Source organism: Scophthalmus maximus, chromosome 6 (assembly GCF_022379125.1).
Source record: "Scophthalmus maximus strain ysfricsl-2021 chromosome 6, ASM2237912v1, whole genome shotgun sequence".
Taxonomy (NCBI): Eukaryota; Metazoa; Chordata; class Actinopteri; order Pleuronectiformes; family Scophthalmidae; genus Scophthalmus; species Scophthalmus maximus.
In genome coordinates, this window is record NC_061520.1 from 24,903,871 (window position 1) to 24,918,160 (window position 14,290).

General features: G+C 41.4%; 1 protein-coding gene across 7 annotated transcripts in view; it reads right to left on the reverse strand.

Moving 5' to 3' along the window:
• Positions 1–6,446: 6,446 nt before the first annotated feature.
• The window catches only part of cadpsa (Ca2+-dependent activator protein for secretion a), a 136,105-nt gene continuing 128,261 nt past the window's right edge, over positions 6,447–14,290 (reverse strand). For all 7 annotated transcript variants that reach the window (XM_047332920.1, XM_035631318.2, XM_035631315.2 and 4 more), the window contains 2 exons: positions 9,270–9,374; positions 6,447–7,348 (listed from right to left, as the gene is read on the reverse strand). In XM_047332920.1, coding sequence (XP_047188876.1) covers positions 7,178–7,348; positions 9,270–9,374 — 276 coding nt within the window. In that variant the 3' untranslated portion in view covers positions 6,447–7,177. The remainder of the gene's footprint in view (positions 7,349–9,269; positions 9,375–14,290) is intronic.

Consider the following 14,290-nt stretch of genomic DNA (forward strand, 5'->3'; position numbering starts at 1 on the left):
CCCCTGTCGGTCGCTCAGTTGGTTGTTGGTTTGCAACTTTACCACCAGATGCCGCCAGAAAAGTAAAAAATACACACTGGGGCTTTAGATGACTGATAAGATATTGATCAAAGGTCAAGTGAAGAACGTAACTCCTGAAATTGACATGACACCTTCAGATTAACATTTTCGTTGAGACTGAGTGGCTGGAACTGCAGCTCTGTGCCTTCCATGACAAATGATCTGTGCACAGACCCTTCTGCCACAAGACGAATATAATTTCATGCAAAGGCCATTTTGTTATTTATGACTGTGACTCCTTTATTTTTCTGCACCGATCCGTGAAGGACTGGAGCATGATTTCTTCTGATTTATACAAATCCAATAGATCAACGCAGGTTTGTGTGTGTGTGTGTGTGTGTGTGTGTGTGTGTGTGTGTGTGTGTACTGAGTCAGGTGAAGACGGGCCTTCCTCAGGAGTCCCCAGGCAGCGATGAGGGAGAGAGGAAGTCCTCAGAGGGTCGCTGCGTACAGGCCAGAGGCAGTCAGAGGTTTTTAAATTCACGAAATGAATTGTGGAGGATTTGAGGCCACAGGCTTCCGGCTGCAAAGAAGCAAGCGGCGCATCGTTCCGGGCCTAATTTTATTTGGCAGAGAATATGCAGATGACGCATTCGTGTCCACGTTCATTCAAATCTCTCAAGAAATGAAAGAAATGGAAGGTCTATTGACAGGAGCAGCCCAGGCCTTTTTGGAGCTCTGAAAGTGGAATTATTCTTTGTAAAGTTTTGGTGTTACTGTCAGTATGAAGCTTCATAAAGGTATGTATGTATATTAACCTGCAAATATTAGAAACATCCTAAAAGGTCAGCAGGCACATTTGGGGCACATGTTTTTTGTTCATGAAAAATTAGAATCACAAAATGTATCACATTTTTGTGATTCATTAATTGACTGTTAAAATTCCCTTTTCAAAGTTCAAAGCTTTAGTTTGTGTCCATGGATCTTTATTAAAAATAAACATGTGTGATCAGTATCAACTCAATAAAATTACAAATCTTCATTACAATACTAATATAAACATCCAAATTAAAGGGGCAGTAAGCGATTCCAGAGACTGTTTCCCTCTCTGTTGTTGTTGTTGATGATTCTACAGCTCTGATGTGAGACCTCGGCTATGTGAGAGCGACGCGCTAACCACGAGGCCAAAACCCCTGAGTCCCAGCGTCATTTGCTAGCACGTCTCTTAACCTACGACAGGACACGCGACATGTTATAAAAGTCCTCATAACATTAGATTTGTTCATGCCAAACTTACGGTTGATTTTGACAGGATTTTGACAGGTTTCTGACTTTGTACCAATCAGACGCGGTGTTGTTGACTGGTCGAAAATTTTGAAGAAAGACAAAGATTTTACAATGAAATCAGGACCTCTCACTCTGACCTGTTTACTCCGACTACTACCACTGACACTCCTCTGTGTCACTGAAGACAGGAAATGCTTTACAGAATGGCACAAGTGACTTTTTGGGTTGAAAATCCAAAGGACTTATTTGTAAAAATGTACATTACTTCAATTTTCAATTTACGTTTTGTTTTTTCTTTTGTCTTTATGGTCAAATAACTATTTATACATTCATGTGATGTCACTGAAGCATTCCTATTCTCATAACCTAGGTTGTCCTGAAAAAGAAAGATGTGTATAACTTGACTGTACATTAAAGGGTTGTGGTTTGGGAAGCATTATTACACTAGGAGATGCGGCGGACCAAAATTATGAAAAATGGCCTTGGGTTCAGTTAAGGTGTCAGGGAGTGATATTTTCAAACTGCACACAGTGTTGTCTGGTGCGGTCCAAAACCTTTCTTTATTTTTTTCATTTTACAGAGGCAGGGCTGAGCCGAAAACCTTTTCTCGGCCGCACACACACCACCGACAGCCAGCGTACCGTGAGGAAATATTCGGTGATTTAAAAAAAAAAAGCTGTATTGCTTTAGAATCACTTACTGCCCATTGTAAACCAATGAACAAACAGAAGAGAAAGAGGAAGACCAAATGCCTAAAGACTGATTTCTTTCCCTTTCCGTCGCATTGATAAACTCTGTCTCACCAATTACAGTTGAAGCTGAACCTGTGCACAAACAGCCATTCAAACGGGGGAAAGAGAGATGGTCAAAAAGAGATGTGCACAGCCAAATGTGCCAGCAGGCGGGATTAACTGCTGACATCCATCTAATAATAACAGTGGCCTCAGCAGTCCCACTTTAAGACTGTGATACTGTTGATCCCCATATGGGCATTTACTGTATACGACCACGAAACAGGACAAACCGTCCTGTGTAATATTCATCCCGGAGGTATAACACAATCTGCCCACATGGTCCCGCCCTGAACATTGCGCGAGATTGCTTTAAACTGTAAGCCATTCTTTTCATGGAAAAAGATCTAAAATTAATCAGCAGCCTTGTCGTCCCCTCTTAAGGCCACGATAAGAAGGGTTTGGGTGCATGGGGAGCGAAACATAAGAGGCTTTGGGGGCTGCCTTTATTAAACGGATCTGACATCTACCTGCCCTCTCAAATGGCGGGCAATTTTGACACTTCTGGCACGCAAAGCAGCCGCACGACAATAGGCGCCAGTCTCCTGGGCACGAGGCCCCCTCTGTTTACTTTAAACGACTTCGGTGACAAGCGTCGAAAACGCAGCGCCTCCCCGCGACCAACCGCCGAGCAATTCATTTGGCAGCCCCGGATGTATGCACACGGGCTGATCTCCATCTTTATCTTTCATTTTCCTGTTGTCATTATCCACACGTATCATGTCGGAGGCGGCTTGATGGACTCAATGTGTCGGAACGGCTCGTTCTCACATCCGCATTAGTGCGCGGCGTCCCGCGGTACGGCAGTGGCCCGTCGGCACTCAGACTCTGGGCCAGTTCTCACTGTGGTGGTCAGTTTGAGATTCTTTTTTATTTTGATACAGTTAGCATTTCCCATTTCCCCACTTGATTGGAGCTTAAAAGCCAAAGCAGCTCAGATCGTGCCGGCATAAAACTCCAGGCCCATTAATCCCTCCCGGTGTCGCCTCTCGCACAGAACTGCCCAATCGTGTCAGGATGTTCGAGGCGAAATTAAATGAATGATATTCCGGGGCAGCTCACCAGCACTGCAGATTGGATTTTAAAATAGGTGCGCTGCTTTGTGCGTTTGCTGTTGATTATTCTCATGTGAATAGGATATGAAGGAACAGCCTCTGTAGAGAGAATGAAGCTCAGGAGCATGTGTTGTTTCTGGCATTCTCCTCCTTCACCAGCATTCATTTATGAGCACGAGTTACTGGGTATGAGAAATATGATATTAAATGATAGTTTAACCGGGCACCAACTGACAAAAAGCAGGGGAAAATGGATGAAACAACTTTTTAAATGTAAAAAAAAAAAAACCCTGTTTAATTTCAAATATATTTTAATTAATTAACTGAAGGTGTTGGTGTTGGAAAGTGTTTTTAATGTTTTGATGCCCTGTCCCACATGAACACAATTTACACACGTGACAGCCCTGAATCTTTTTTATGAAATCTGAATTTAGTTTCCTGTAAAATTTCCAATTCGTAAAATAAAAATGATTTAAGTGCTGGTCATGTTATAATGTGGTGTTCCTTGTGTTCCTATTGTGACATGGTAAATACAATAGTTGTTTGTTTCTTCAGTTAAATATATCTGTTGGACTCCACTTATTCATTATATTATACAATTATATTGTGGGTCAATAACAACCTGCCTCAAACAAATCCTCTTTCTATTCTGATTCCAAAGCATCACTTGAAGATTTGGGGTAATTCTCTTCAATCTTCTATTGCTCAACAAAATAATACATACATATTTAATAAAAAAATTCCCCCCACTTCTGATGTAGATGAGCAGTGCTCCTTGCTTCCAGTCATTGTTCTAAACACACTGTGGATTTGTCTCCGTATTGGATAGGACAGAGTCGGGCAAAATGAAATCCATATTCTTATCCGACTATGATAGTAATGATAATAATACCAATGCAACCAAGTGTAATCTAGAAATACAGAGTAAAATGACATTCTCTGTGACTGCATTAGCCTCCTGTTTGCTAATGTTCTTATCAAGTCAAGTATTACGAGGATATTAGTTTTTCTTTGGTGCAGAAAACCCCCAAACAAACAAAAAAACAAAACTATTGCATGCGAATAAACCCACTTTCTTTGCAGTGGGCATTAGTATCATCCAGGGAGAAAGTCAAATTTCACTTTGATTGGTTTGATTGACCTCATTTCCTCCACGTGCATCCAAAATCTTGTTTTTCTCTATTCTTCTAAGAAGGATTTGCCCCCCCCCCCCACTTCTGTAAAATAATTAAAAGATATCCTGTCTTCTTTTAATTTAGGACTATAATATATGTAATCCTCCCAAGTTTCAGTCTTATCTTCCATCTTGGGCTTTTTGATTTAATTTTAGTCCTTGCTGATTTGATCTCTGGCAATTCTTTCAATCTCCTTCTGGACAGTAATATCAACTCTCAAGATGCCTGATGCTTTAATCCACCGCATTAATCTCAGACTCGCTTTCTTAAGAAAGCGCTGCCATGGGGGAGGGGAGGAGGTCAGGGCCAACGGATTAGCAAATATGTATTTTTTTGCCGTCTGCCGGTCCAAGTGGTTGGCTCTTCGTGCAAAATCATTCAAATAACTGCAAAGACGTTGAATCTAAATGCATGCCTTATTAAAATCTATATCTGACAAATATTATAATAATATTGAAATGATATTTTAGACTTGTTTTGAACAAACCCTGCAAGGTGGCTACTGCAGATTTCCCATCGATCAGTCAAACTCAGTGCAAACAAAGCAATGAACGAGGCGACAAGCTCTTTCCACGTTTGCCGTTCACCTTTATTTGAACGTTCTGGGCCTCGGCGGGTTCTCCTCGAAGGCAGAAGCGCGACCAACCCACCGCTGACCTCACACGTGGAGCAAAAACACTTTGGGGGAGTGAATACTGGGGACGTGCAGCACTTGCATACAAGGACGACACGAGGCTCTAGGAGCACAGTGGAGAACACGTGTGACGGAGGGAAAGTACAGGCAAACTTCACTTCTCACCATCCATTAAAACAAAATGTCATACATCCTGACATGAAGTAAAGGGCACATACATAATAGATCTCTAATTGAAATTGTAGTTTAACATTTGTTTTAAAACTTTTAAAAATTGCAAACAGGGCTATATCTTGTGATGAAACAACTCATCCAACTCATCTACAAACCAAAACAACAGGAAGGAAAGTGTCAGAGGTGTTGGGCGCTTCGTGTCGTCTCCAGCCGCAGGACAAAGCTGGCGTTGTCACTGTTTGACACGGTTATCACTTTCTTTGTAAAGGACTAATGCAGCTCCCTCGCTCTGCGTATGGAAGAATTTGAAGTCAACATCCTCTCTTGCAATTTCCCCTGCACAAGACACACACACACACCCCCAATACATTTTAAGAACTTTTTCCTCATTTTTTTTTGCCTTCCTTTTATCTTGTGTGTACAATCCCACATCTAATGCAAATAATCCTAACAGGTCACGGGTTAATAAAATGACTCTGTGACCGTTTGGCTCCTTGTGCTACTTCGAAACTGATTTCGTCTGATGCTACGAACATATGCAGTTAAATTATGATAATGTTGTTGCTGCATTAAAAATGGAAATGTTGCCTTGCGAGTGTCAGCTAATAAGTCGTCCGTCCATCTGTCACCAACGCTTAGCAAGATATTTCAACTGCTATTTGCTGTGACACTTGCTGGGGACATTCCTGTTTTCTTTTTCAATTTCTCTTTTCATAAGCAAAACATTCCGGGCAAATTTGAAGTGTTTAGGTGCGAACAAATGCTAAACTCCTCTGTCCACTGCTTTTATTTAGTTGGATGGAATGTACCAACGTGAACATCTGTACCTAGGTTTCGAACACATGCCCTTACACCCTTGATGATGATAAGATGATACAACTAAACAATGGGAAGTGTGCACGTGAAGGATGACGGTTTTTGTAGTTTTTGCCAATATGCTACTATATCAGTCAACTATATTGTTGATGATTGATTGGATTTCGGTTGTTGCATGTTAACAACGTGCATTGCTCTCACATGATATCAAAGCCCATCACTAAAAAAAACAAAAACATCCAGATTCTATGCTTGAGATATGATGCAAACCATGACAAAGAAGGTAATATGAGACCATTTTTTTTCCCGCACCCTTCACAACACTGCGACATACAGTGGTCGCACCCTGCACATTTTTGTAGCATAACAGAACGACACGTTCATACACTCCTTCATAAACCTTGGAACAAAATGGTCACCCAAATTGCTTCAGAACATTTTCCAGTAATATTGGAAGTATGAATTTCTAATATTTTTAGTTGTAGTCCCTTTTTTTGGGGGGGGGGGGGGGGGGGGGGGGGGGGGGCAGTGTCTATGTTTTGATCAATCACAGTTTGACTCCAACATTAATACGTTGATCATGCATTTGGTGACAGGCTTACGGAAAAATACTAAAAAACTTTCATCAGTTTCACAACGTCACTGGGAACCACCAGTACAGTGGCCTGTACTTTGAGAATGTGAAAGAGAAATCTCAGTGATGACAAACAGCACAGCTCCCGTACAAAGACCATAGACATTTTGGCGCGCACAACATGAAATGTAAAACATTACATTTTTCATGCTTTCAAAGGATTCCATATTCTGTAGATGCAACCACCTGTATTTGTAGCCACTACGCATGGTAAGTATTCCTGGTCCCAAACACAACTGGCATGTTTCCGCCTCTTTTGGATGCTCGGAATTTATTTGCTCACCTTTCACTAGAAATGAATCAGTGTTTGATTGATTTTCAGATACTATTTTAAAGTTCTTGGCGGTTATGACTTTTAGTTTTAATGTTTGATGAGAACTCATAGGGCACATTTAGCTCTTCCAAGTGTTTATAGATGCAAACTGCATTTTATTCTGGCCTTAATTTGAACAGAAAAACATCCCGACTATTACAGGGATAAAAACAACCGATAAAGCGAATCATGGAGGGACCAAGTTGGATGTTATGGTCAACTTTTGTTGACTTCATGGAAAGGTTTCTGACCCCACACCCTCTGAAAAACAATATCCCAGTTTTCGGGGCCCTGGGATCTAGTTATCGTCCTCTTCATCGCTGTCCTTCATGGAGATGCCTTGCATCCCCCCTTCCCTCACTGAAGCAGTGGCCTCTTCCAGCGTCAGCCGGTTCCTCACGGTTTCATACATCTTGCTGTTTAATGTGGAGTCCAGCACCCCTTGAAGGCGGAAGTCACGGTACTTTTTCTATCACAAAGAAAAAAGAATCAGAGTCAGATGGGCGAAGGCGTTCAGTCGAGAGTAAAGCCTTACCTGGTCCATTGTATTGCACGGTTTATTTTTTAAACTCACATCTATCCATGTAAAGATTTTATGTTAAGTACAGCAGACTCAAGTAACTTTTTAAAAGATTGTGTGTAATTTTTGTAATTTTCTGGCGGCATCTGGTGGTAAAGTTACAAACCACAACTAACTGAGAAACCGACAGGCGACACTTCATGGTGGCACACCACTGATTCCATATCGGTTTCCGGCAGCGTCTAAAAAATTCAACGTGAATGCGTCGGATTCTGGACCGTTTTGCTCAACAACCGTATTCAACACCACGTAGAAACATGGAGACTCACACGGAGGTCGGGTCCACCTCATAACTACATTTAACTTATTCAGAGTTGACGAAAAAACATTATTATACATTTATGAACACATAGGTATGGACAATATATTCAATTTCTGTGAATAAGTCTTCTCAATATTACACACTGTGGCTTTAAGTTTTTAAACAAAAATGTATAAGTGTGGATGCAGCCACAAAGTCAGGCTGGGATGGGACCAGGAAGAACACGTTAAGTTATGGTGTGGTGCCTAGATTTAAATGCGGATCTTATTAATCAACACTGTTATCCACTATGCTGCCCGTCCTTACAAGGTCACTAGACAAGTTTGTGTAGATGGATCCTTTTAGGACAACATGTGGTTATCAGCTTTCTTTCCTCATACTACACATTTCTTACATGGCAGCAATCTAATTTGTGTAACAGTGAATTGAGATGACCTGTCATGGTTCCAATTGTGTCCTCCTTGATATTACCACCTCACTTCGCATCGCGTCCAGCTGAAATAAATCAGGTCACATACTGTAGATTCCAAAAGAATGTGAAGCTGATATTCTCTTCTTGGTAAAGTGTCTGAGTCAGTAATGAGCTCGGGCTCAGCGGTTGGTAAGGAGGGTCCTCAGTATGATAATGTTTGATTTGATGACTCTAGAATGTGCTCAGAGACCGTTGGCTTAAAAATTGTCTGTTTAAGGCAAAATAAATTCTTCTTGCCTGCTGCAATTCAGTCGCCTGTGACTTATAAAAACATTTGACTTAAACATGGGGGACCACTTCTCATTGTCCCCTTCAAGCTGACAGCTCTGCTTTAGGTTGTTACTTTTTTGCATTTTTGCATTGCCGGTTATGCTAATTCGCTTCTCTGGAACACGCTGTTTCTTTTACTATGAACACAATTCATTCTATAACCTTAATAAATATAAAGTAATGATTTTCACAGGGTACAGGGATGAAGGGGGTGTTTGATAAACCCCCAGGTGAACAGGGGTTATGACTTATTTATTTATTTGGTTACTTAATATTTATCATTTCTGTATATATAATAATGTATATTTTAAGGTACTTGATTTTGAGAATATGGGAGTTGATATATGTGTAAATATATGTGCTCATATGTCTGTATGTGTACATGTGTATACATGTATATTTGTATAAAATAACTAGACAACATCGGATAACTAGACAATATGATTAAGATATATGAAATTGGTAATGAATTTATTTAAGGATAACTATAGTAGTAATGAATTTAGAGATAAAGATCAAAGCTATATTAACTAAAGTATAGATTTCAATCAATAAGGAAGTTGATTAATTATTAATTATAGATGAATGACTTGGGGAGAAAACGTGAGATTAAATAAATTCATCCTCTCACCCCTTTTCGAACATGTAAAGCAAGTGCTGGACTGTTTCTTTTGCTTCATGCTTTTATTGTTTGTGAATATTCCTTTTTTCTAAATCTGTCCACTTCCTTGTTTTTTTTCTTTACATGTTCGGAATAAACACATTTTCAATTCAATGCCAGCGGTTTACAAAGCAGCTCTTCTCACCTTGACAACTCTGATGAGGATCTTCAGCTGATAAACATGGAGCTGAAGGTCCATGCGATCGGTCAGCCATGTTCCCACGAGGTTCATAGTGCTGGTGTACCATTGCTGTAACAGACACACAAACACAAAATACACATTATCATCTGATGCATGCAAAAGCTTGGTAACTTCAGCATACACGCACCATAAAGCAGCATACTCAAAGCAATCAAGTCACAACCCTTTATATACATCTATCTGTGATCCAGTGTCTTTTTCTTTAGTCAGTTTGGCAGAAAAAGCATGTTGTGTCATGCTTTCAGTGTATCATCACAACACTGAGTTTCCTCGTGGATCCGAGGGAGAGCCCACTGGGATAAATGCTGACGAACACATCTTCAGTAGGAAGACATCTCTAATCTGAAGATATTCATGTCGGTCACACAGCCTCATCAAGCCATTAGCTACTGGCACAAAACAATGCTTCTCTATGCTTCTCTTGCCCGGGACACAAAGATATATTTGAGTCTTGCGTGTAGACCCAGGGATGATCCAGCAGCCAATGAGGCATCAGTTCATGGGGATCCAAATGAAGAGTAAGGCTCAATCCCATTTCACCCCTTGCCCCTACCCCTTAGGCCTACCCCTCGGTTTTGCGCCTTCATGTATAGGGTTGTTTCAATTCCCTCTTGCTTCAAGGGGAAGGGCGAAACGGAGGGCTGTGAGATATGCCTCACAATAACGGGCAAGTCTGTTGAAAAAATGTCCAAGAAACTTTGGAAAATGAGAATTGGGATTGGGCCTAAGTCTCTTGGCGCACAGCAACATGCTTTGAGACTTTGAGCTATTGGCTCGTCAAAGTGCGTGCACAATTCTTTGAGGTGTAAGTTTAGCGGTATGCTGACTATTGGGATCTCATTCTTTAACGGTGAACACGTCTCTCCAGTGTTTCAATGAGAGAAATGTTTTCATCAACACCCGAGGACAGTTCGGGAGGAGAGCTGTCCCCTTGATGTTTTGGAAAGTTCCCAATGACTTCAGATATGTTTATTCATATTTCACTCACTCCTGTGGACTTTTGGCTAAACAAAAGTTGGTTCAGTGCCAAAAAGTTAGGTCTGCACCTGTCACCAAAAAAAATGGAGATTGTCAATCGCGAATTGTGATGACATTTGTGGGTGTTTCAGATTCTCCAGTTTGGAAAGAGAAAATGGAGAAGGCAATAAGAGAATATCAGAAATCACCAGATAAAGACTTCTGCTGAAAATATCTGTAATAACAATACAAACTCTCATGCAATCCCATATCTTGCTACTGCTGTTAACGTTCAGTGTATTACACCCTGCATTAATGACCACCAAGGTTCCAAGAATCCTGGACGTAATTGGTTCAAGAAACATCTCATTGTTTGGAAAAGGGGTAAGACAGGACGCTGTATGTAAACCCCAGTCTGTGGGGTGACTGTCCTGTGTTTCGTAGGCCCACCATCCACCATCCGGACCACTCTTTCGTGCTGTAGCGCACCCTGTTTGTTAAAACACAGGATGAGTGAAGGGTCACCCAGCGCATGGCGCCAGAGTCCTGATCATATGACAAGATGGGAGTTAGAACATGTTGTATTTATCTTGGTATACATGTGTCTTCTAAACAAGCCAATACCATTGGAACTGCAGGACAGTGGCGAGTTCTGTTTCGCCTGTTGTCAGTCACCCCAACAAGACTGGACCAACAAGGTTTTCTCCTAAAAGCCACAGGAAGCCAATCACAGCAACACGTGCAGTGCTCAATTGTACTGTTGGACTCGGTTACAAAGTACTTCAGCAACTTCCTGGTCAAACACAATAACAATTTTGATACAGTGCTTCCTCCAGCTCCTGCTGACGGTATAAGGTCTGGACTACATTTATATCTTTTTTTTTGTGGTCAAGTGGGATTTACTAATGTTTGTAGGCCGTTTCAACAATCCTGGAAGTACTTGCTGAATGACATTTATCAAATTTTGATAAGCAGCTAGGTAAGGAGGGCTGTATGTGTAATATGGTAAATAAAGATAAGGGGTATAAGTGTCATGGGGTATATATGTGCTTTATTAATACCTAATAAGTGAACATAAACTTTTTAATACCATGTACTGTAGTTCATTATATTCAACTAATGATCACCCCTTTGTTTCTCATAGCCAAGAAAATGTGATGACTCGATGACATGCACTTTTATGTAGTAATGTCTCTACAGTTACAGAGGCTTATTTGCTTTCAGCTCATATGCAATTAAAGATTAATTATCCTAAAAAAGGATAAAGAATATTAGAAAGAATTTGGCTCTGTATTTCAGTACTCTATAGTTATTTTTTGCCGGTGTGACGCAACGGACACAATTCAGTCAGTACTGATTAACTGCTGACATGCCACAGCCAGGCAGCTAGCCCTCTTTAAATATAAGGAACACAGGTGTTACAGGCTTCAACCTTGAAATGTGCCCACCGCTCAGTTTAGACGAGCCCTCTGTGAACGGCGGCCTCCGCGAGGCACGGTCAGCTCGCGGCGCCGGGGCCCACGCAGAAAGCCGAAAGGCTGCAGATGTTTCTCTGTGGGGCTCTGGCTGTTGCCAGTCTAATTGATGGATAATGATGAGCCGGGGCTGATGCTAATAGAAGCCGACTGACTTTCAATAGTCCGGGTCACAGTGGAGAGTGGATGGTGGTGGAATGGGAAGAAAATAAAGGGGGGGGGGGGGTATGTGTGCTTTTCGGGGGATTAGAAGCCTAGTGGTAATTACTAAGTCATAAAAGAGAGATAATTATGAATTTTTTCCAACATAATGAAGTATAGTGTACATTTCATAGCTGGTGCTGACAACATCTCCAAACTTTCATTCTCATAGCACTCACCGTAGCCAAGAAAATGATTTTGCTCAACTGGAAAGACAGTTAAAAACGTAATAATTGGCTCAATCTATTAACCGACCATTCAAATCTGGAACAGCTTACATCATCAATAAAAGACAATGTGACAGCCCCTGTTCTGCAACACATCTCTTACCCCCCTTTCCCCCTCTATTTCTTTTGCATACATTGTTCAGGATGCATTTTGCTTAACCTAGCCATGTAAAACCTAAAACTGTCATATAAGACAAATAATCAACTCCCCTAAAGGAAGACATACATAGCCAGCGACATGACTGAGTTATGGAATACTGCTGTTTATGGTCAGCACCGTTCAAACAAGCAAAAAACAAATGCAACTGTAAACTGTTAATTAAATAATAATAAATTAACACAAAAATATGATGCCGGAATGTTTTTTCAGATTGTCCTAATTGATCTGTTCTAACGGTCGATCAGATCACCTCTATGTCGGACCCGCACCCGCCACACGAAGAGTAAGCGAGCAGATACATGTAGGTCAAGCCTACGAAATGGAACATGGGTGAAAGAGGAGCCGGCTGTGTCGAGGCAGCGCCGGGGTGAATCAGTGAGGCGACCTGGTGCCAGCAGCTTCCTATCTGTCGCTGTGTGCCTGTGAAGGCTTCGTCGTGGCAGCAGGCCTGTGATCTCGCCCCGAGCACAACCCCCCGCCGAGAGGCCAGGCCTGGAGTGACTGATCCACTGACTGGCTGCTCTCCCTCTTTCCATCATCCGCTCCTCCTTTCGCTCGTCCGCAATTCTTCAGACTTTACACCGTGCCACACGGCTCCCATCTGCAGCCATTTTTTTTTTGCGGCGGCAGCAGCCATTTTGTGCCTTGTTCCGCTTTACTCCTCTTCATTTTATATAAAAAGAGGCTTGACAGTTATGTCACAAGTCTTCTTCCTGCCATGACTGGCATTTTGGAGGTCTGTCAGGGACATCTTGTGTAGACATAATGCCTGCGATTTTCCTCAACTTTAAGATCTTTTTATTGCCAGTTTGAATGTAATACCAGTTTCTTTCTCTTTTTTTATTATATGAAAGTGACTGCAGATCTATCAAAAGATAATTACATGACTGGTTTCAATTCTTAAACCGGTCAATACTTCTACAGTCAAGCATTTAACTGTATTGAAGACCCAGGCCTTCTTAAAACAATGGCATCATCCTTATCAGAACATATGAGCCCCGCGGGGCTCTTAATAATTATTTAAAATCTCACTGTGACTTTGAGTGATGCTTTCTTACATCTGAAAAAGAACCCTTTCCTCTCTTGTTGGTTGTCTGTAAGAGCTTACCTTGAATTCATCTAAAGAAAATCCTGAAATTCTAAGTAGACGGTCTGGAAATAAGGAAACCGTCACCGACCAACCTAAACAACAAAATGGAACATTGTTCACTGCTCTCCACAACAACACATACAGTGTTCTTCGTAAAGGTGACTAATAACACTTGGTCAACTGTGGTGATAGAAAACAGGATGAAAACAAGAGTTCACCAGATTTAAAGTCATACACTTAGTTCACTCATCCATCTAATCAACGGTTACCTCGGTGATAGTGAATCACACGGCGTGGAGGTAGATGAAGCAGTGAACACTGACTTAGATGTGAAGTTTAACACATCTTCCAGCACGTTAGAAAACATGGTTCGTCGAAATGTAACCTGATATTTATGTACTAATTAATTATTAACATGATGAATTACTCCACCGTGAATAGAAATGCCCAGCAATGGATCACATCAACTGAACCCTGTATGGAAGTCCACAGTCTCTACTGTGATGAATTGGGTGATTGTCCAATCCCTGAATACACGGCTGACACTTATCCTCAAGTTGTCTTCAAGAGTCATTTTCAAAGAAAAGTACTCGGGGGCGATGCTTCCTCACAGATGAGCTATGTGCTTGAAGTGGCATGCACGGTCAGGTGCACAGCTGTTCACTACAGCTTATGGGATGCTGCAGTCCTGCTCTGAATCTGAAGGGATTCCTATTTATACCCTTCATTGCCACTTTGCAATGGCCTGGTTATGAACACTGAATACTGAAAGTCAAATGCAAAGGTAGCAGACAGTTTGATTTCTCTCTGCCCCCAAGTCTATCCCATTGTGTACTGCACATAACACACACACA